Source organism: Ctenopharyngodon idella, chromosome 13 (assembly GCF_019924925.1).
Source record: "Ctenopharyngodon idella isolate HZGC_01 chromosome 13, HZGC01, whole genome shotgun sequence".
Lineage (NCBI taxonomy): Eukaryota > Metazoa > Chordata > Actinopteri > Cypriniformes > Xenocyprididae > Ctenopharyngodon > Ctenopharyngodon idella.
Window position 1 is genome coordinate 19455183 of NC_067232.1, and position 24909 is coordinate 19480091.

At 37.3% G+C, this 24909-nt stretch overlaps 1 protein-coding gene across 3 annotated transcripts in view; it reads left to right on the forward strand.

Annotated features, from left to right (window-relative positions):
* prkg1a (protein kinase cGMP-dependent 1a) overlaps window positions 1-24909 on the forward strand; it is a 93237-nt gene that overhangs the window by 17943 nt on the left and 50385 nt on the right. For all 3 annotated transcript variants that reach the window (XM_051917445.1, XM_051917446.1, XM_051917444.1), the window contains one exon: window positions 12658-12771. In XM_051917445.1, the coding sequence (XP_051773405.1) occupies window positions 12658-12771 (114 nt within the window). The remainder of the gene's footprint in view (window positions 1-12657; window positions 12772-24909) is intronic.

The window sequence follows — 24909 nt, forward strand, 5'->3', positions numbered from 1 at the left end:
TAGCTCTGCCACATTCAGTTACTGCTATAGAAAACTGGAGCTGATCAGGAAGAGTAAAGGATTCAGAGAGGATGGAGATGGAAGAGAGGGAGAATCAGTACTATTTCTTTGAGATTTTCTATTAGAAAGAGAAACAAACTTTTCATAGCAGGGGGTCTGTCTTCCAGATTGAACTATTTACATGTGAGACTGCCTGAAATGGACAATACAGACTGCAAAGGCAAAGCAGTGAAGAGCTTGTGAGATACAGAATGACTCCTATTCAATGATCCTCCATTCAGATTATCTATTCATCAAAACCGAGATCTTCATTGCAGAGTAAAAGGTCAGTGATGGAAGTTAGAGGATCAGTAATACTGATCCAAGCTAAACAGACCAGCATCTCCATTTGAAGCCCAAAATCACATTAAGTGAGTCCTGTATTTTTTTTTTTGGTCCAAATAAAGCTTTTGTTAATGAGATATATCAGGGGGTGAATAGAGTATTTAAGTTCTCAGTCACACAAGAGGGCCGTTTCAGCTGCGATAATTAGTTCGGCCTTACGATAGGAGAGCCTAGTCAGGAAATGATGCCCTGCATGCTAGTATTGTGCCTTGAATGTCATATTAGCCAGTGTGCTGAAGTCATGCTAATTAGCACCAATCTGAATAAATAAAGACATGCTTAATGACTGTAGATAATGTCAGCTCTAATATTGCAGCTTGTGTATCTGATGCATGATTTCTTACTACCCAAAAGTTATTTAGCAGTAACCATGAGAAGAAGCCGACCACAAAAGCGCTGTGTATAGAAAGTGTTCCTATTTAAAGATTTAAAGTGTTACTGTTGAAATCAAAATTTAATCCATGCACGACTCATCAGGGCACATTATCTTAAAAAAAAAAAAAAAAACAATCATCACAATCTAATTTGTTTATCCATCTCTGAAATAGTGGTTGACCTATATGTTTTTAAAGGGTCATGGAACCCCCCGTTTCAGCACCAGTTAGTTTTCACCACAGTTTTGAAAAATGCTATAAAAGTGGGCGTGGTGGGCTATGAAGTGGAGGTGAACAACACAGCAGCGGCTGCTGATTCAGACTGTTTTATTTTGCTCTCATCGAGTTAAAAGCATCAAAGCTTCCTACAAATTCATGCTGTAATTCACTGAGGCTTGCCCTCACCTCCACTATCAAGACATCCATCATCATCTTCAGCATCCTCCTACACCTCACCACAGTCCCTGCAATAGAAAAATGGACAGTGTTGAGGTTAAGACAAGCTCTGATGTTCACTTTTCCAGGAGGATGAACAAAGCAGAGCTATACACCTATGTTTCACTTCAGTCAGCATTTCCATCTGGTGCAGGCCCAGATGCTAAAGAATTTAAGAAAGGAAGGGAGCTCCCCAGCTCCCTTCCTTTTCCTCTCTCCTCACTCCAGGGGCTGACCCTAGCGTGAGGTTGCCTCTGCAAGTGGCTTCGGCACCGGATTTTCTTGCTTCTAATACTTTCTCCCAAGCTCGATCTCCTTTCACTCTGTTTTCCGCAACACTGATGCCCATCCCACTAAAAGCTACAGCCTTGGAACCACCCCCCGTCACCAGCAACATCAGAGCACAGATGCTCACAGGTGCGGACATTGATTTATCTTCCCTGCTATCATTAAAATCTAGCACACAGTTCTTTCTATTTTTCTTATTTTTTCCATGCTTTCAGCCATTACAGCGAAATCATTTGCGCAGCACAGAAGACGAGAACTAAACGACTATCTCATGATAATTGCAGAGCTCGCTTTATCGTACGGGGAACACACTTCTACACTTACCATAAGCTTTTCTCAGCCAAATGACTGGTTCCGGTTCTAAAAACACCTTAAGTCCATTTTGCTCCAATCCGGCATCCCAGCAGATCACTTTTCCAGCCATTCATTTTGTATAGGTGCAGCAACCACAGCTGCCCAAAAAGGCCTCTCCCAGCAGCAGATCCAAGCACTTGGCCGCTGGTCGTTGGGAGGCTTTCAAGAGTTACATTCAGTCAAATCACTTCCATATCTAAGAAGCTCAATGAACCCTTATCAGCTAAATTCTTTAGCGTCAACCTGTTCTCATACACCCAAACCTACAGGCTCACCATTTCCACCTCAACTAACACCATCAATCCACTAAATAGTTGAAGTATTTCCACGTTAACTGCCGCAGCAGCTTCCCCTCTCTCAGGAGCCAAATTCAGTATTTCACTGCAGCAGCACTGATATTACCTACAGCAGCATTATTTATCCGCTCCCACAGAAGCTTTGTTTTCTCAGTCCAACATGCTTCACAACCACAGTAGTGCTACTCCCTCCAAAAGCTCAGTTTTCCATCCAAATTTCTTGTGTTGCTGCAGCAGTGTTATCTCCTCTGCTCCCGCAGGAGCCCTGTTTCCCATTCCAACTTGCCTCACTGCCGCAGCAGTGTTATCTCTTCTGCTCCCGCAGGAGCTCATTTCTCCATCCAACTTGCCCATTGCACAGTTGGAAAGCAAATTGAAAAGCAAGTTTGCTCCACTGCTGCAGCAGTGTCATCTACTCCGCTCCCACATGAGCTCCATTACACCGTCCAAACTTGCTCCACTGCCACAGCAGTGTCATCTACTCCACTCCCGCAGGTAGCTCCATTACGCTTTCCAAACTTGCTCCACTGCCACAGCAGTGTCATCTACTCCACTCCCAGAGTTAGCTCCGTTACACCGTCCAAACTTGCTCCACTGCCGCAGCAGTGTCATCTACTCTGCTCCCGCAGGAGCTCTGTTACGCCGTCCAAACTTGCTCCACTGTTATATCCACAGCTCCCACAGGAGCCCTGTCACTCACTTCAACTTGCTTTACTGCCGCAGCAGTATTATCTCTTCTGCTCCCACAGGAGCTCAGCTCTCTGTCTAACTTACCCATTGGATAGTTGAAATGCAAGTTGAAAGCAAGTTTGGTTCCACTGCCACAGCAGTGTCATCTCCTCCACTCCCTCCGGAGCTCCATTTCTCTGTCCGACTTGCCTCACTGCCACAGCAGTGCTATCTCCTCCGCTCCCGCAGGAGCTTGCCCATGCAAGACCATTCTCAGCCAACTACCAGCGAGGCTCACCCATCTGATACCATGACAACCAAACTCCCGTCTAATGATGCAAGAAGCTCTCCCAATCCAGCAACTAACCCCCTCCCTATGACTGGCACACCATCAGCTTTGAGCTCTGCAAGTGTTGGGGGGTTATCAACATCTTTTCTGGCTGCTGTCCTGCATTGGTTTGCTACTTTTTGGGGGGAGTACTCTGGGTTCGGGCCATATACCCGAGAGCCCTCTTCTCGGACAGAAAATCCTTTGACAGCTATCATTTAATGCTCAAATAAATGCCTTTCGCACTTGTACTCTGCATCAAAAATATATATGAACTCGCTTTTGCATCTTTAATAACTTTTGAGGCCTAATTTGCGGCATTTTTATAAGCCACTTGATTGGTTATAGGACCGTAAAGATCGGTAACTCACAGTGTGGATGTCTGGATGTATCTCAGAAGTCTCAAAATCTATTGAATAGAACTTATGTGACGCGGAAACTCTTACAAGAGCAAAAACAAACACTCATTTTTGATCCTTTAATGCATCTCTCACTGTATGCAATCTTACAGTTTGAAGCGTCTGTCATAGGAAATCAATGCATGCTGTTGTGAATAATTAAGCGAGGCGTCATATCATAGGATAAGGACATGCAGTCTCATGAATAATTATGGGACACTATGTACTATGCTGCAAGAAAACGTCATATCCTGTGATGTTAACACAAAGACGAATTTAAACCCTGAATATGAAAATAGCACAAAAAAGCTTAAAATTAACTAGTTTTCTCCTACAATTAAAATTAACGGATGGTAACATTGTTTGTGATGTTCACCACACATAACTCATATAAAATTTATTTTAGGGTTTCATGACACTTTAATACCCAGTGCGATATATAGAAATGGCTGACGTATCCTATATGTTTTACTTTCTGTAGTCTGACATACATTATTTTTAAGTGTGAAACTGGATATTCAATGAGAAAACAATGTAGGGTGGGATTTGGAGTTTGAAAGAAAAAAAAAAGTTGTAGGTAAGGGGTAAGGTAAGACTGATTCATGATACAGCAGAAAAGGAAAGTCATTTTAGAGGCAGAGCAAGGTATATATATATATAAATTGAATAACATGCACTGATGAATTGAGCACAATATGAAAATTTTGATTTCAGGCTGACATTAATGATGACAAATGTGCAGGCACAGATTGACCACAGGGTCCATAGTACTCTACGTCTAAGGAGGCCTCAATCTGTAACCAGTTTTTCGAACAATGAATCATTCCAAACATCCAAACCACTTCATCACTTCATGCTAAATGAATTTATTCAGGCTTTTAAAGAAAAAATAAAAACTTGAATCAAATTCACTGATGGATAAATGTTCTGTTCTCGCAATGTTGTTAGTTTTCAATCATGTTATAACTATCAGAACCATGGTTAACCATCATGAAAGGTCGGCAGGGAGAGAGTGAGTACAGAGGTGGTGCTACAAATAATCATTATCTGTCACTTTGACAGACTGGGTTGTAAATTTACCATCATCTTTTATTTTATCTGTCAGTAAATATTGTTACACATTGATATCACAAACTTTGCCTTTAGTCTTATCAGGGGATATGTTGCCTGTTTTTGGCTTCTTTTTATTCTGCTCACTCAATGTGACAGATGTCGTCTTGTGATTTGGTCACCCAATTTAATGAACAATGCCCTATGAATTATTCCACTGGTCTACAGGTGTGCACTTGTTTCTTTTCCCATATCCTCACCCATATCTCTCTCTCTCCTGTTTTATGTTTTTTTTTCATGCTTATTTTTTTCTTTAGAACTGTCTTTTCTTTACTTTGAATCCATTTTAGCATCCTTTAGTGTGGGAATATGTCTAAGGAACAGACACTCAATAGACCAGATTCCTTATTTTTTTTTAATTCTATATTTTATTTTTTAATTAAAAAGCATTATAAATAAATACAAAACATTCTCAATGTTTTAAGTTAATTATTCAGTAAATATTGTGCAAAATAAGTGTGCTTTCTATTTTTTTTTTAAATTATTGGCACACTTATTTTACAATATTTACTTAAAAGTCCTGTCATGAATTTTTAGCAGCCATTGTCTTTACTGTCATGTTTGATTTAAAAAAAAAAAAAAAAAAAAAAAAAAAAAAACTTACTCCAAACTTTTATATTAAACATAAACATAATATTAACCAATAATATCATAGCCCAACATGTTTCACTTTTCCCAGTCCAGTCAAATCCCGATGGATAAAATTAAGTCCCTCTCTGCATTATTTCCTGCTCAATGTTTTTATTTTGTACAGCATGCAGAGTCCATTTCAGCCTGCAGAGTAAACACAAGACAATCTCCCATCATTTAATATCTGTCTTCAGGAGCCTTATCTGCAGTCTGCGCTCTTTATTTCATTTCATGCATTATTTCATTCCTGCCTGTTTGATCACTTAGCATCTGTCTCTGAGTTATTAATGTTTGTTTAGTAGAACTCATGTCAGGGGAACATGTCTGTCTCTCTCTTCCTTTTCTTCTTATCTCTGTGAATCATAGGTAATAGATGTTTGGTTGTAGGGCATTAATAGTAGTTGAGCTGCTCTGAACAGTAGTGCTTAATAACCATGACAGAGTAAACATTATGAGCAAGTCAGGAGGAGGGTTACCTGTCATCTTACAGTGCCAGCCCTTAACATGTCGCTGTGTGGCATCGCAAGAGATTTTCCATTCTTTGTCAAAGAAGCACATTAGTGTGTGTTGGGAAATGTAATCAGTTGTTCACAACAATGTCCTTGACCCTGAGGGTCATAGCTTCCTGTGTCTGTCAGAGGAGGAACTGGAGGTCACGCTATTGGACATTATTACTTCCTGTTGTGGTGGTGTGTGTATTAGCTTTGGGAAAAACATTTGAGACACTTAAAATGACTACAACTTTTCAGTGTGATTAAACCCTGGGCTAAACTTTACAACTTCAACCCTGTTCATGCTCACAGTCTTCTCGATCCTTTTGTTTGTATATCATTAATGTCTGTATTTGCACTACATTACACCACATGTCATTATTTAATTAATCTTCTATTAATGAATGCATGTCCTGTAGATATTTAAGCTTAAAAACGTTGATGACTTTATGAATGTCCTGTTTGACTATGCCCTTCGGTGCTGATAAACTGTTCATGTTTAATATCATTCCTTAATGGCTCAGATAGTCACAGTATAATTTTATGTTGGACATTAATGGCCTGTTGTGGGTCACTTTTTATATCAATTCTTAGGCTGTTTTTAATTTTATCTGACTCTCTGACATTATCTGAGAAGTTATTTGCATGTTCTAACCTCTCATTTTAATGTGATCTTAAAGCATTTGGTGTAATTCTCTCCCATGTATATATGCTTACACTTCCGTTTAAAAGTTTAAAAACTAGGGCTGTCCCTGACTAAAGATTTTTCTAGTCGACTAGTCATTCATTTAAGCCATTAGTTGACTGGTCACCTTTATAATAATTTAATTACTTAAATATTGGTAGGGGCGTAATATATAGCCTATTTCATGCTCAAGCGTACGCATAAAGCTTGCCGCAAAGCACCGACAAATGTAATGATTATGAATGTGTATAAGAAAAAATTACACGGAGACATTTTAACTATTTATTAATCAGTGTCGGCTGCAAAGATGAAGTATAGTGGACACGTCTTTAGAGAGAAATGTACCTTTCATATGGATTACATAATCAGACAGTTTTTGTTTTCTATTCATATTGGTTTGTTTAAAAGCATGAATTTCAAGCTTTCTATAGGTATTTCTCATGTTTGTGAGGCAAGTAGCCTATACACTGAGTTTTGGTTCATTTTTGTGATGCATCATGCAGTAAGCGCTCTAATACTAGCTTCCACACTCCGCACAAACACTTGGATATGCGTCTAATAATAGCACACATTTATCTAGGTTAACGTTAGAGTGAGCGACCATATAAAGTTGCTACTTCTTACATGTTTCAAATGATAAGCCATATTTGAGGTCGATAGATGATAGGCAAGCGTTTGGATTTCCTGCCAAACATACTGTAATTACCACAAGCCGTGACTTCACCACTTTCTGTGGAAATTTTTTTTCTGCGATTAACCAACTAATAAAATTTTGGTTGACTAAGCCTCTTCTCGTGGATTAACGTTTAGTTGACTATTAGGGGGCAGCCCTACTAAAAACGGGTAACTTTTTATGTGTTTTGGCCATTCATTTACACAACAATGGCGTTTTGGGGGCCTGAAAATGCATTTGAAAACAGGTTTCAAAGTGCATGTGTAAACTACAAAAACACGAATTTGTGAAAATGGTGACGTCATGCGCATGCGTAATATGTGTTCAGTCTATAGGCGTGCAGTGTTTCTTCACAAAGTAACATCGCCAACTACTGACCTGGCAGCATAATACAGCATTTTAGTCATTTTCGCAGATCTGTGTGAATGGGGATCGTTTGACAACGTTGTCATTTCTACGTGCAAAAACGCAATTTATAGTGCATATAGTTATAGTTTTCCATTTATAGTGCATCGTTGTTGTGTAAACGTACAATTATGCTCACCAAGGCTGCATTTATTTGCTCAAAAATAAAAACAGTAATATTGTTATTTTTATGGATTCTTTTCAGAATTCTTTGATGAAAAGAATGTTCAAAAGAACAGCATTTATTTGAAAAATAATTATTTTCCAACATTATAAATGTCTGCTGTCACTTTTGAATTTAATGCATCCTTGCTAAATAAAAGTATTTAAAAAAATCTTACTGACCCCAAACTTTTGAACAGTAGCATAAATGTGTTCCCTACAACCTTGAACTTAACTACATGAAAATGCAATATTTTAATGAAAATCAATAATGTGTGTTGTTTATAGTTCTTAAAGTTGTGCTCAAAGAGTTGTCAATTTGCTCAGGTCTGAAAAAATTGAGGAACCATTATGGTGACAAGGTGGTTCTTGTTCTCATTTGATAATGAATAAATAAAACAGAATGACTTGCCAGTTGGCTGGTAACTTTATTAGGAACTGCAACATTACATGCTTTATGTCAAACTGTATCTCTGATGTAAATGATGTGCGTTATTCAAATTCAAATTCAAATTCAAAGGCATAAAGTGTCTGATCAGGAAAACATCTGTTGCATCTTTTACCTCAATGGAAATGTTATTATTAGAAGTTAATCTAGAATGTCTAATTTTCATTTTCTGAAGAACTCCATGTGGTGACACATATGTGGAATACTTCTCACATTAAGCCACTAAAACAGAAATATCGCAGACAGACGGAGACTGGCTCATCTCGGATGTGATGCTGCGAGTCACACAATGATCTGTGCTGTTTGACATTCGGCATTGGCGAGTGTGGCAAAAAGTTAATTTTGAACCATGATAATAATGAATGCAGAGAAAGGTTTGATTAGGTCAAGGCCACGTGAAAGTCATTCTGCCCCATAATCCTGTTCTGCCAGACCTGAATATTAATGATAGGTTAAATAGTCCATCAGAAAGGAAGGGTCATCAACTCTCTTTCTCTTTTCTCTTACTCTCTAACATTCACATATGTCACTGAGCATGTTTGCACACCAATAAACTGGGTCATTACTAGTATTCTGTGCTTTTTAGATAATTCTGTGCGTAAAATGTAGAAAATCAAACTCAGTTTTTAAAAGATATTTTTTGTGTGATCATGATATGGTTATGTAAAACATTTGAAAATTGATTTTGGTCAAGTTTGGGTAAATAAACTTAGCCATTTATTAAACAAAATCAATGACAAATGAACAACAGTTTAAAATACTTATGATTCTAATTTATGGGCATTGTGTACATTTTCTAATACAACATATATTAACAATGTACACAATGCCCATAAATTAGAATATATATATATAAATAATGTGAATTTTACTTACTTTCTTACAAACACATCATTTAACATTTTTTTTTTTTTAGATACAAATGCCTTTGTTCACTTTTTAAAGTACTACGTTATTAATACTCCAATACATTTTCATTGTCACTGAATTATTTTAATTTTCTTGAGCTATTTTTATGAAATTATTGTAAAAAACCTACTTAACAGGGTGGAAAAATGTAATAATAGGGTGGATAAAATAATAACAGGGTGGACAAGTGGTATTAAAAAATGGATTGATGGATGATTTCCTGTCTGTCACATACAACCAGTTGCAATATTACTTTTGTTTGAACTGGTTTTTGATAGGAAACAATATGTAAAACATTATCATAGAACTTTACTACTTCTTAAACTTTAAACATAAATTACTTTAATAATCACTATGTCTACTTTCAGTGTCCACTCTGCTAGGTCTTCTGATTTAACAGAGTGGACATTCTGACCTAAAATCAGCCACTGCGCTATGTCGGAGCAAAAATAAGCTAACACAGACGGTTTATCAAATAAAGAATTGCATGGATTTTAAAATTGTAATTTTAAAAATATGATTTTTCTACTAACTTTTTTTTTATATTTCCCTTAACAGAGTGGACGTATTGAGGTTGACCACGTCAAATTTGAAAGATAAAGTTTGTCAAAACAGAAATAGAGGATCTATTCAAATAATAGATTATCTCACTTACTTGCCCAAGTTGTGTTCCCTCCAAAGAAGTGATGACTGCTTTATGATATGATATCGTTTATCTTTTCCAACTTTCATTTGAAAGGAAAGTAGTCAAAAATAACAGAGTGGACAATAACTTGAGGGACATGCTAAAAAGCTTTATTATAATTGTTAAAATAAATATAATAATTGAAAATACATGACAGAGAATCATTGATATACCCAACAATGTATAAATTTGGGGACCTGGGGACATAGGAAAAATGGAGATATATGGTGGTTCAAAATGCAAATCAAAAACCTAGCAATGCAAGTAAACCGTATTTACAAGACTGTATTAAAAAACAAACAAACAAACAAAAAAAAAAAAAACTCAAATCATAAGCATCCATGCATTTCACTCAGAGTATTCTATTTATTAAATGAGATGTGATGTTAAATAAAGCAGTAAAACCCCAGAATACTTCAAAATGTCAGCCTGAAAATTGCATAGACTCATTCTCCTCTCATATGTGAATTTTCTACAATGTCCTTTGGCTGAGATGAGGGTCAAGAAAAAATTTTTAGTTTGCGATATATTTCTTCTCACCTACTACGAAACACTCACTGTGGCTGAATTTGCTTTAATTTATAAGGACGCTTTCCTGTCACATATCACATATGTGCACTACAGTAATCTGACAGCTGGTTAAGATTCGGGGCGGAATCAGGGTAACGGGCAAAAATCTACCTGTGTCGATTGGTTTATTCTTAATCCGTTTATAACCTTTTTCCGACAAAAAGGAAAACAGTTTAACACGTTTACATGACCACAAGCATTGTCAGCTTATTAAGCATAATCTGTTTAAGAACGTGCATGTAAACACACTCACTGTCTTTTCTCTCTAAAACCTTGATATGCCCTTCACACCTTTTCTATCTTTCTCTGCATCATTCTGTCTCATCTCACATGGTCATTCACAGACCAACTGTCTGTGTGATCAGCTGTTGAAAAGTGAGAAAAGGTGCTCGACTTCCTGTTATTCTGCTCATAATGTATCATATCAGCCCATCTACAGTTGACACCTCTGAGAGAGAAAGAGAGAGAGAGAGAGAGAGAGAGAGAGAGAGAGAGACAGCAGCAGGTGTATTTTAAAGTGCAGTCACACTAAAGGTGTGTTGAAGGTTGTGATGTGTGCTCTTTCATGAATCATGATACAGCAATCGTTTCTGTCTGATCTCTCTAATTATGGATACATAATTAACACACACACACACACATATATATTACGCGCGCGCGCGAGTGTGTGTGTGTGTGTGTGTGTGTGTGTGTGTATATATGTATATACACAGATAAATAATATATACACATATTATGTAAACAAACTTTTATGTTAGATGCAGTTAATCGTGATTAATCGATTTGACAGCACTAATGTGTGTTATTGACAAATAAGGTTTTTAAAAGTGTAAAAAAACATAATGGAGATATAATTAATTTTGAAGTTTTATTAAGTGTTAACAATGAGATTATGTGGTTTTTATAATCAATTAACACTGCTTTTGTCATTTTTTACAAGATGGACAAAATTTGTCCCAAAAAAGTCATTCGGTTTAACTAAAATTTCAGTTATACCGAATGACGATATTTTCAAACAATGCTAGCAGGCTGATATCTAGCTAGCTAGCTAAAGGACAATTAAACATTTTATATTTAGTACAAGTTTTTAAAATATTACAACATTTTCCATGTTTTATAGCGGTTGTACTGAATAACCTGATATTTCAGGACGTGCGTATGAGTGAGTGAAAACATGAATTTTTCAAATAGTTAAGAGAGACTTTTCTTCAGGACCATGTGGTCCTTTGCAGGTGTCTGAATGATGTCACCTCCTGTCACATGATATTGACCGCATGACTTGATCCAAAATGGTCCCTTTATATTGGTTACTCCAAATGACATCAATGAAATTCATTTTTTCTAGACATTATTTCTCATAACAAACCAATGACTTCTACACAAAATTTTAATACCATTTTGCACTATGTTGATATATGATGTTATAAAATCATGCCAGAATAAAAAAAAATATATACATTTATTACATTTTAAAATATTTTAATCACAAATTAAATGGCTGTATTGCCCTCTGGACGTTTAAACCGAATGACATTGTGACACTTCAAAATCTTTAAGTTACCTTTATATGTAGGGAAATATAATTTAAAAAAATTGGATTCAAAAGAAGAGATCTAGTTGTACTACCTTACATACTTTGGATATCATATCTATGTCTTTTATTATTATTTAAGGCCTTTGGACAAAAAAAATGACCCCTCACGCCATTGACCCATATGCATGAAGAACATAAATCCTATTTTTGTGTATCACAGTTATGTTCAGTTAGTTTAGTTTCATTCATGACATATGTTCCCTTTGTTCTAGTTTCCTGCCACTCATCAGTCAACATGGACACTAACACTAATCATCACAGCTGTTCATCTTTTAAAATCATCACTGTGTATTTAAGTTCCTCCCTTTGTTGTGTTCAGTTGTCTGGTATTGTTTGTGTTTGACGCACTGTCTTCGCATGTTGGCTCTCTTGTTAGTACTTATTTAACAAACTTTTTTAAATGAAAACAAATTATTTAAATAATCAATTTAAATATTTTTAATTTATCATATTATTATTATTATTATTATTATTATTATTATTATTACACAGAGCTATGTAGACTTAATTTTCTCTTCAAAACATTTTCCTTATTTATTTATTTATTTTGGATTTTGGGATTAAAATGATGGGGTCATGTTTTTCCCAGGTGTCTTAAAATTCACCACTGCTCTGTTCCCAAACTGTTATGTTCTTTTTTTAAGACCGAACTCATGATTATATGTGTCTCTAAATTATTTTTAGTATGTATAAATGTTTTTTAGAAGTGTTTTGTGTGTTATTTACAGTTGTGGTGTTTTTTTTTTTTTTTTTTTTTCTCTTTCTCCAGAGGGAAAGGTTGAAGTGACTAAAGAAGGATTGAAGCTGTGCACCATGGGACCAGGAAAGGTGTTTGGAGAGCTCGCTATCCTTTATAACTGCACCAGGACGGCCACTGTGAGAAGTGAGTTCACACAGACCACAGTAATAAATAAAATGATCCTGACTTTGATTATGGTTACTCAAGCAAGGGGCATTTTGGAATATTTTTCCCTCTACGTACATAGATTAACACAGCTTGGGTTTATTCTAGGCCACATTTCCCAGTCTGCCAGTTTGGGATTATAATTCTCAGTATGACTGAAGACAACGAATCGCTCCATCTGTGATGATAATCTGTGATTACATCAATAGACAGGAGGCCAGATAAAGAGAGATATGAGGGATGACTTAATATTAGGGGACAACAAATGAATTGTGCTCAGATATTCCAGGATGTTATTGGTTTTTTTGGCATTTGAACATACCCCAGTGCTCGAAAAAAGGTGGAAAAAAGCATTCAGAAACCCTTGTTTAGAATTCAGAAACTGCAGCCAGCAACATATTGCTTGTGCTTGCACTTCTGCACACATAACATACAAAAGACTAGGGCTGCCCCCTAATATTGACTAAACATTAGTCGAATAAAAGAGGCTTAGTTGACCAAGATTTTATTAGTCGGTTATTTGCAAAAAAAAAAAAAAAAAACTCCACAGCCAGGCAAGTGGCGAAGTCACGCAGTCCGTGAGGGACAGATCGTTAACGGCGGGTCCTTGGTAATTACAGTATGTCAGGCAGGAATTCCAAACGTTCGCCTATCATCCATCAATCTCAAATAAGGCTTATGATTTAAAACATTTAAGTAGCAACTTTACATGGCTGCTTGCTCTAATGTTAACCTAGATAAATGTGCGCTGTTATATATCCAAATGTTTGTGCGGAGTGTGGAAGGCAGCTAAAGTATAGTGCGCTTTACTGCACGACATGGAGGCGCCAGCGCAATCACTTGCATTTTTTCAGCTTAAAATACACTGTCATTTTTTCTCACACAGATAAGAGTAATACATCATTCCAAACTGTAAAAGGGTCTACTTTTATTTGTGTAAACTCACAATAACAACAAAACATTGTGCTTTTGTAAAATAAAGAAAACAAACAGGATGCACTTTCTGCTGTCTCTGTCTCCCTGAACAGCAGTGCGTCACATAAATGTACTGATACCGAGAAATATATCTATAGAAAGCTTGAAACGTCTACTTTTAAACAAACCAATTTGAATCGAAAACAAATACTCTCTGATTATGTAATCCATATGAAAGGTGCATTTCTCTCTATAGGCACGTTACTGAGGAGATAAGTCAGCATTGTCAACTTCATCTTTGCAGCCGACACTGACTCAGAAACACTAGTTTATTATTTTATAATAATAAACTTATATAAACTTTCTTTTTTTTTTTTCAGACACATTTATCATCTTTACTTTTGCTAGTGTTTTGCACCAAGCTTTTTTTTGCGCTTGGTTGAATATGTAAATATGTGCTTCACGCTTTCTTCTCAATAACAAAATAAACATACAACAAAAATGACAGCGGTGAGAAATGACACTGTTATGATAGTTTATGAAGTATATTTGAGACTACAGACTTTATAAATCTGGCTGTGTGAGACTATAGTTTGAATGAATCCCCTTTCTTTGCATGACACATTAACATTACAGTATAGAATAGCTCTTTCGGCATTATCCTGAACATTGGATAAGTATTCATTTCATGTGTCATAGAACGGAAGAGAGGCTCTTAGGAGCGCTCTCGCATTCTTTTGATTTTCCCAGCAAAAACGTCCCCAGTCCTTCACATAAAAATCAGTCTACAGAGGCTTTTATAGACAACCTAGGAAGATGGGGGAGGTCTTTTTTTAAGTTTTGTTACAAGCTGTTCTCACACTGGCAATAAAAAAGCGACTAATACATGATAATTCTTACATATAGCCCTGTTAAACTTTGGCACACATAACTTGTCTCTCTTCAAATCCACTTACATTTTCATTAAGCTTTTCCTTATTTATAAAAAGCCCCAAGTTACTTCAAAATCTAGATCTGATTCTGTAATTAGCAGCCAGTTTACACAGCCATAATTAATGTCCACAGTTGTCCCACAATTCTTGTTTTTTCTCTTTTACCAGATCATCTTATATGCACAGGCTTGTGTGCTGTGAATTATTTGCAAGCATTTCTCTCATTTATTATTCCATTCCTCTTTTCATTTTCTTTTTCCTATGAACCATTGTTCTCCTTCATGCATATTCTCTTCTTGCCTCCGCTTGGCTCTCTTTCTCCATCCTTTTCCCCTTCACTCTATCTCTCCTCCTCCACTCTATCTCTCCTCCTCCGGCTGTGTTTATGGTGTTCCTGCACTCCTCTGCGCTCTGTCTCTGGTTCTCTGGATAGCGTCTGGGACAGGAAGTGAGCTGGACTGGGATTAAGGGACATGCATGTGTCTGATTTCTCCATGCACGTCCAAATGCAACAGTTATTTTCACTTCAGTTCATGTCAATTGAAATTTTCCGCATTTTAAGCATTTGTTGCATGTTGATGATTACTTAATAATTCTAACTTTTCCTTCAATTTCTGTAATGTAGTTTTATGGAAGCCTATTGGGAAATTGTACAGCACTGCAGAGAAATATTTCATCTTTTGCATCTTTTAACTTATGTAATGAACATGTAAACCAGGTCATTTTCAAGCAATGCACATAAGCATACCAGAAAGGGACATGATTTAACTTTTTACATGGAGTTGTAACCATAACCAAAACCAAAAGGTCATCCATCTAGATAAGTTTTTCCACATCAAAAGGATAATTTAGACAACTTTGCATCTCAAATAGCACTTTAACAAAAATACACGCTTTTTGTTATTGTTTTATATGCATGATAGATCTTAAATTTTGTTTACACAGGCTTTTCATTTCGTTTTTAAACCCTCATACTGTACATGTATTCAATTGCATACTTAGAGTTTGATTAAATGTCAGAATGTAACTTGTGCTGCAGACATGAATGATACCTCAAATTGTGTGGCTTTTGAGGAGAGCTGCACTATTTGTTTTCTAAGTGATCTGACAGTTTTCAACCTCTTGCAACTACACATTTTATGCTGGCAGACACCACTTTTCCTCAGAAGAAGTTGCTATCTGAGTGTTTGCATAGCTGCGTGTATGGTTATTCATCTCTCTCTCCCTGTCTCTTTCTTTCAAACACACACCTTTTGTTGTGACTGGTTTCCAATGGTGTATTCTGCATGTAAATGAGTCCTCAGGAGAAGCTGTGGCTTAGAGCATTAGAATGCACAGGGAAAACAGCACAGATATGTCAGCGCTTAAAGTGGTTTTGACCTGGTGTGATCTTACCCACCTTACAGCTGCCCTGTCCTTTCACAGCTATAAACAACAGAGCAGAGCAAGAGAGAGCAGGCCCAGTGCTTCACAGGACACACAAGATGAAGGCTCTTTATCATAATACCCTGAATTCCTAGGTTGTCTATGAAAGCCCGTATACTGATTTTTTTTATGTGAAGGATTCAAGACATTTTTGCCGGGAAAATCAAAAGGATGTTACGTCTACACGCACTCTTCAGTTCTATGACACGAAACGAATGCTAATGCAATGTTCAGGATAATGCCGAAAGAGCTATTCTATACTGTAATGTCAATGTGTCATGCAAAGAAAAGGGATTCATTCAAACTATAGCCTTACATAGCCAGATCTATATAGTCTATAGCAGGGATCTCCAACCCTACTCCTGAAGGGCTACCGTTCTGCAGACTTCAGTTCCAACTCTGCTCCAACACACCTGTCTGTAATCATCAAGAAACCCTGAACACCTTGATTAGCTGGTTCAGTGGCCTGTTGCACAAAGCCGGTTTCAGTTTCTACCCAGGTAAGTTCAAGATTAGTTTGAGCAAACTCTGGTTTTTCGGGCTCATGAAGGTGGATTGGTTTTTAGCTGTGTTCATTGCCATGGTAACTTATGCTACACGGCTAACCTGCTCCGGAGCAGGTTTTATTCTGGGTTAGAGATCACAAACCCAAACTGGACCAATCAGCTGTGAGTAAAGTGACATGTATCTGACGCAATAAAGCCACTCCACCTGTATCTCTCGCTCCAAATTAAAGCAGTTTATACTGAAAACATTTTAGAGACAAAATTGCTCATCTTTTGCTGCTAATTATTTATTATATTTATATTATATGAATTATGTATAATTCATATAATAGTATATTCATATAATTATTATATTAATTGACAATTAATATTAAACTTTTAAATTGATATAAATATAATACATGCATCGATATATAAAGCTTTTAAACAAATAAAGTTTGTTTATTCATTTGAGCTCTTTGTGAAACTAATATAAATTATTATATTATAATTATTAGGCATATTTCTTTGATTCACATGCATTGATATAGTCAGATATTTTCTTTTAGTTGCCTTCTCAAACTTTCACCACAGCAGCAGTGTTTATTCCTGCCTTGTAAATGCATTTCATTTCATGATATTTTTCATAACGATCTTTTAATCTTCAGAAGAGACATGAATTGCGCGTCTCTCTCACGAGAAGTGAATCAAACGGATGCTCTGCATGTTCTGTGTGATTGGCTGTTTGCCGCACGTCACACTTTGAGTTGCACGCGCTTCAGAGTTAATCGCAAACTCTGGATTAAACCTGAGTTGACAAAGTTTATACCCAGTGTTGTGCAACAGCTGATCCTGATCTAAACCAGGTTGGATTTATCTGGATTTGTCAACTCTAAACCTACTCTGACACTCAGAGATTGTTCAACTAGCTTCATGCAACAGGCCACAGGTATGTTTGGGGTTGGAGCTGAAATCTGCAGGACGGTAGGCCTCCAGGAGCAGGGTTGGAGATCCCTGGTCTATAGTCTCAAATATAGGCTAATTTATAATAAAACTATTATAACGTGTGATTTTAATTACCTCATCTTTCGACATAATGCAGGTGAATTGCAGAGCTTGTGCAAACATCACATCGCTATGATCAGATGCTTTCTTAACTGCTGTTTTCTCACCAGTCATTTTTGTTGCGTGTTTATTGAGAGGAAATTGAGCAGCACATATTTACATCTTTATTTATTTACATTGATCTCAGCAGCGTGGATGGCAACGGTGTGTATGAATACGAGCAAGTGTGGAGTAGGGTTAGGGTTTAGTTTCTGTTGTTTCATTTCACCTTTCGGCATGTCCTTACCTTTTAGCACACCCATTACTCCGACCTGCAGCCGACTAGCAGTAAGTTGCTGGCTGCAGTTCACTTAATGGCCACCAGTGTCGCTAGTAATGAGGGTTTCTGAATTCCACATACTGTTTAGCCTCTTTAAACTGCAGATGTTCATAAGTAACTTTAACTTAGCAAGTTATGTCATCATTTAAAAGCAATTGAAAAATGTACATTATATGCTGATACTATATTATATAAGGGCTGTACTCACACTAGGAATGGTTGCCTTAAACCGAGTCCGAGTGCGATAGTCCCCCCTCCCCACTCCCCCGCTGGCCTGCACTCACACGTTCCTGGCCGGTGCACGCTTACGTCATATACAATGCAACTTTTTGAATGGAAGAAAACAGGAAGAAATGCACTTTTGCTAATATAGGCTATTTAAAATGTATGCAGCGCAGCGATTTTCAATAGCATGTATCAGGGGATTATTATGCAGGCAGCTGACATTAATGGAGGAATTTGCAGCTTTACTCGCAAACTACAATTCCTGTTCATCAATAAGGTGAGAATCAGACCCGTTATAAACCCAAATACACTCGAATTAATTACATGAATTGATAAGTGTACTATCAAGGTAGTAATAAAGATGTTTGCCGTCATAATGATAACAGTAGCGCATACAAAAGTAGTAACTGTTCTGTGCTCTGGCACGGTTAGCGCTCACACTGCATGCGAACCACGTTCGAGCCCAACTGAACCGCGCTCTGGCCCACCTCTTCCAAGCGGGCCAGGGACAGCTAAACGAACCGCACCCGGGCATGGACCGGAGCAATCACACTACTCAAACGAACCGGGGCTTTGGGGGTCAAACGCGCTCGGGCATGGTTCAGAGCGCCTAGTGTGAGTACACCCTTATTGTCCCAGCCCTAATATATATATACTGAAAATATATATATGCACTGAAATTTTAAAAATGTGATGCTTTTGAGCGCTGTTGAGCAGATTCGTACACACCTCTGATTGGCCATTGTGTTGACGTGCTCATTGGATATGTCTGTGATTGGCTACAATGTTCAACGCATGGGAGCGTTTGAAAGCACACGGATTTGTTTGAATTTGAAAGCGGTTTGAAAGCGGGAGCGTTTGAAAGCAGGCATCTATCAGCGGACTGGTCCGTAATAGATGCCTGCTTTCAAATGCTCCCTTGTGTTTAGAGCATCACTGATGACTGTTTACAACGATTTTGAAGCGTTGATCACTGAAAAAAAATCACAGACATATCCGATGAGTGCGTGAATACAGTGGCCAATCAGAGGTGTTTATGAATCCGCTCAACAGCGCTCAAAGTACTAACTAGGTATCGAAATCTGTACTTTTGACAACTCTAATTCCATTTGGTGCAAAAATCAGTATACATGCTGATGGACTCAGCTGAAAAGCTTGTCCATTAATTTAGTTTAGGTTAAACAAATCTTTAGCTTTTTCCACACACATTTTTTTTTTTTTTTTTAACCTTCTTAGAAGCAATATAAAAAGTGCATCTTACATTTTTTTTATGTGTCTAAAGTCCTGAGGGTGACATGTTCACTTTATTATATTGTTCTATTATAAGTTCTCATCTTCTTGTGGTGCCCGTCTGTGTGTGTATGTGTGATCTGAGGAACATTTTCATTGGGTTCAAGAGAGCAAGAGGATGGAGAAGATGGGCAAAAATGACCCATTTAAAAGTTTGCAACAAAAGCTACTATCATTTTCTAGCCTTTCTGGATGGTAATATAGTAGTGTGTATGTTTGTGTATGTAGCTGAATCATCTCTGTTCAATATCAGTAGGAAGTCAGACATGGCAGTTGAGAACCCCACTTGATACTTTGCTAGAATAGATTTGAAGTCTCTTTACTTCCATTCAAGAAGCTTGAAAATCATGATGCAAATTTGAGGGATGAGCTCCTGGACAAAACCTTAGATATGTCAAACTGTGGCCCTGCAGCAGTCTGATGAAAACTCGATAAAACAGCAGGAATTTTAGCTCTGATATGTGTTTTTATGTTCTCTGATTGTGGAAAACATACCCAGTAGCGATCCGTTTGCATTTCAGACACAACTTGCTTGGCCCACACAAATTTAGCAGTGCCCATCAGTGAGGAACAAAAATGAGATTTACTTTCTGAGGCATTTTCTGTGCAGCCATCCAACTGAGATAAAAACACTGTTTTGTTCGCTCATAAAACTTTTACTTAATAAGCCAGCAGCCCTGTAGTGCCATCTCGATTCACCAGCTAATGCACACTGCACACAACATTCACCAGTTCTGAGGTGCATTTCAGGTACAGCGACGTAACTTGCTGCTTCACTACCATAGTACGATGCATCGTTGAAGAAATCAGCTAGCTAGTCATGACTGTTTCCTGAAACCGTACTGTCACAATTTTTTTTTTTTTTGTATTGTACGTACATCCGCACTTTAAAGATGTAAATGATGTGTATATATTCAAAATAAAACTTATAGATTGTACTGAATGTCAGCTTGCTTGTTTTGCTCATTATGTCCACATATCATGCAAACAAGAAACTATAATTCTAACCACAAGTCGAGAGCTGTTGTTCCAACCACACAACTTTGCAACGCTGTTTGTGAATGTTCGTTGAAACTATGGTTTCGGGAAACACAGACTTGTTGAACTATGCTGATAACGACAGCCATAATTGGCTAACATTGCTTTTGGGAAATACACCCCTGACTGGCTGGCTTCTAGCAACTTCCTGGAGTCAATCTTTTATCAGGTTGCTACATTAGGTCTGCTGAGGAATAGCTAATTGGTGGATTTGCCAAAATTGGCAATATTCATGAGTTTTGTTTGAGACACGCATCAAGAAAAATGGGGACAATTGATTGTTTTTGCGTTTTACAACTACTAAATGTAAATATGGGTTGGAAGTTTTTTTTTTGTTTTGTTTTTTCGATCAGTTTTTCTCTAAATTTGGGTCAGATTGTCTTTAGACCATATGGGTCATAATATCTTGTGTAATGCATCAATAAGGGCACCATGCAGGAAGTTATTTTGCAATACTTTGATGTATTGACATGAAACCTGCATTGTGTCAGTGTAACAATGTCCTGACTTTACAAAAGCAAAGTGCTTTCCCCCCCATGTAATTAATAATAATAATTATGAACTTGTTTGTGTACGTTTTTGTTGTTTTTATTTCTTCCTACAATGTTTGTGGAATCTTCAAAATTGACTAAAATCATATTAAGACAAGATATGATTTCAAATATTGGATTTTTGAAGTTCAACATAGTTTTGTGAAAGAAACCTTTAAAGATTTTGCTGGTAAAGACACAAAATAGGATGTAGGATTCAAAATATGGAAATTTTCCATATTGACATTACTTTTTTATATAATTGCCATGTTGCCCTGAAAATACTAAGTACATTTACTTGCAGTGCTAACTACTGGTTATGAAGTTCTACAAATGTTTTAAATAATGATGATTGCTCTCATTTCTTTTCATAAATTTGCCACTGGTGGTGTTGAACAAATCTAATAAAACTGCTTACATTGTGTCATTGGGTTGACTGGCCCATAATCTGCTTGCAGCTATATTTGATCCTTTTTGTTTTTGAAAAGAGCATGTTTAAGATAATAATAGTTCATAATGTTCTTTGTGAAGAATTCTGAAAACTGTAAGGCCACAAAATAACAAAACAGCCTTTAGTGTGTGTTCACCTGCCACCTGCCTCTGTCTTTCACAAAAACTGACTGTCATGACTTTTTTTTGGATCTTTTTTTAATTCCCATTGACCCCTTTTCATTTTCAGGCTCAGACTGCATATGTTTGTTTTTCTTGTTATCGTTGTAATAAACAGGAATTGTCCTTAAGAAAATGTGAAATGATGGCACCATTTCTCTGGAGAAACAGCAGAAATGGAAATCTCTGCTCTGTTACCTGGATACTGCTGTTTATATTAGTTGCAGTGCATCCATGTTTTGAGAATACCTTGCAGTTGTATTCGTTCCCTCTCCCTGAGGTTTCTGTTGTCTGACATCTCTCTGGAATGATTCACTGAGGCAGACAGCACTTGAAGAAGGCATGCTGCTAAAAGCATGAAATCTATGTGGCTCCATCATGCAGTCCTGAAAGAACAAAGGTCTATTCTGGACCAGATGACAAAGTGTTCTGAAAAATCTGTTTTTGTTTTGATTTTGTTTCTTTTTTAATTTTTTATCTTTGTATTTTTCTTCTTCATTATATAATATAAATGTAATTCACAAACTCCATTAAAGTGCCACAAAAAAAAAAAAAAAAAAAAGATCAGAGGCCTCATGTAAAAAACTTTCCAAAGATTTCATCCTAAAAGTGTGCGTACGCATTAAAAGCCAGATTTTCCGTACGCACAAAAGTTTTCAGATTTATAAAACTATGCGTATGCCAGAACCTGTGCAAAATTCCCTTTATAAAACCCAGTCAGCTGAAGATTGTGCATACATGAATCTCCACCCTGTCTCCTCCCCGAAATAACCATATATGGAGCTTACAACGCCTAGTTTTACTATGCATTAGGTCATCTGCATATCATTTCCATGCATATTCCCATCCACGTGACACCATGTTTAATGGCACAAGACATTAGGGAAATATGACAATGAATGCCGTCACATTACATTGCTAAAAATCATTCACTATCCTTGTCTTGTTTTAGAAAAAAATATAAATAAATCAAAATTGTATAAAATACTGTTCAGAGAAAGTTTTCAATGAACAGTTATTCTCAATCTTTTCTTTATTTTTCTTTATTTTAATTAGTTTTATTTATTTAAATTTTTATTTATTATTTTTATTTGTTTTAAACAAATCAAATTTATGCAATTTTGCCTATAAGGTAAACATATATTTTAGGATGTTTATATATTTTTAATGGAAATGGATAGGCCTTATTTTTGTATTGTAAATAATTGTCTGACTCAGCATTTAAAAATAAAACGTAGGGCCTACATATCTTACCATTTCCTTCAAAATCTATCCTTCAAATACAATGGCATTTTTCAAATTATATGGAAGACCATGAAACGGGGTATCTTTAGGCTACTGTCTGTCTGTGCACGACACCAGCAGCACACCTGACTCTTGAGTTCAGCAGAGGTTGTACAGTACTGTGTACAGTTACTCGTCGGACGTTCACCGAGCGATTCCTTCAGTGTCTGTCATTATGCCATTATGTTGCTAAGCTATCTGCTTAGATGAAGTGCGCATTATTGATAATTATTAGCGCGAAAATATTTTCTCAGAACATGAGTTCTGCTATTTACACAATTTAAAGCGAAATTATCATGCGCGAAGCAATCCTCGCTGTAGTTAAAACATTAAAACACAGCATGCCACAGGAAAAGTGTTCAAAAGCAGTGCATCCACTACAAATATTTATTTAAATTAATATAAAGTGTTGTAACTTCTGGATAATGATTTCATGTAATTTTGGTGCTAAACTCCATGAAAGAGAGTGACATATTTAATATAAATATGGAAATTGAAATGTTTAAATGGAAAACAGAGTTTAAAATCATTCTGTTTACTTCATTACTTCACTCACTCCATTAAAAGAATGCGTACGCACGGTCTAGAGCTCCCGAACGGTGTGCACATATTTACGCTAAGTTTATTTTTTATAAATCCCGATATGTGCGTGGAAAATTGAGTACGCACATTTCAGTGCCTTTTTTGTGCATACGCAACGTTTATACATCAGGCCCCAGATCAGTTCTCACTACAGCTTTAAAAAAAGTAGGTGTGGAAATCTGAAAAAGTGGGAGTGGAAAGAGGCAAGAGGTGAGATAACACAATATCAGTCTTAATGTTTCTCACAATCAATCATTTAACATGACATTTTAATGCTATTTTTGCTACCTTGCAAATGCTGGCACCTTCTTCAGGAATTACAAGTGTAGTCAAAATACACTGATGAGTCAAAACATTGTAACCGCTCACAGATGGAGCGGATGTTGTTGATTATCTCCTAACAAGGCCACATATTAAGGTCTAGGTAGATTAGATGGTAAGCAAACAATCAGTTCTTGTAATCAAAGCATTGGAAGCAGTAGAAATGGAATGAAGATCTAAACAACATTGACAAGGGCCAAATTGTAATGGCTAGGCGACTGAGTCAGAGTATCTCTGAAACAGCAAGGCTTGTGGGTTGCTCCCAGTCAGCAGTGGTGAGAATTTACCAACAGAGGTCCGAGGAGGGAGCCTCTGTTTCCCTGACAAACCGACGTCAGGGTGTTGGGCACCCAAGATTATTGATGCGTGAGGGCATTGAAGGCTATCCTGTCTGGTCCGAGACAACAAGGTCTACTGTGGCAGAGTCATAGAAAATTTTAATTATGGAAGGAATGTGTCAAAACACACAGTGCATCACATTCTGCTGAGTATGGGGCTGCATAGCCACAGATCAATCAGAGTGCCTATGATGACCCCTGTCCACCGTCGAAAGCGCCTACAATGGGCACGTGAGTGTCAGAACTGGACCTTGGGGCAGTGGAAGAAGGTCGCCTGGTCCGATGAGTCCCATTTTCTTTCACATCACGTGGATGGCTGTGTACGTGTGTGCCGATTACCTGGGGAAGTGATGGCACCAGGATACACTTTGGGACAACGACAAGCCGGTGGAGGGAGTGTGATGCTTTGGGAAACCCTGTGTCCGGACATTCATGGCCTCTTTCAGCACCCTGCCACACTGTATACATTGTTCAGGAATGGTTTGAGGAACACAATGAAGAGTTCAAGGTGTTGCCCTGGCCTCTAAATTCCCCAAATCTCAGTCCAATTGAGAATCTATGGGATGTGCTGGACCATCAAGTTGATCTGCTGCTAACATCTTGGTGCCAGATACCACAGGACACCTTCAGGGGTCTTGTAGAATCCATAGTGGCGGGTCAGCGCTGTTTTGGCAGCACACAGATAACCAAAAGCATATTAGGCAGGTGGTCATAATGTTTTGGCTCATCTGTGTGTATTGTATTGTGTTTGATGTGCAT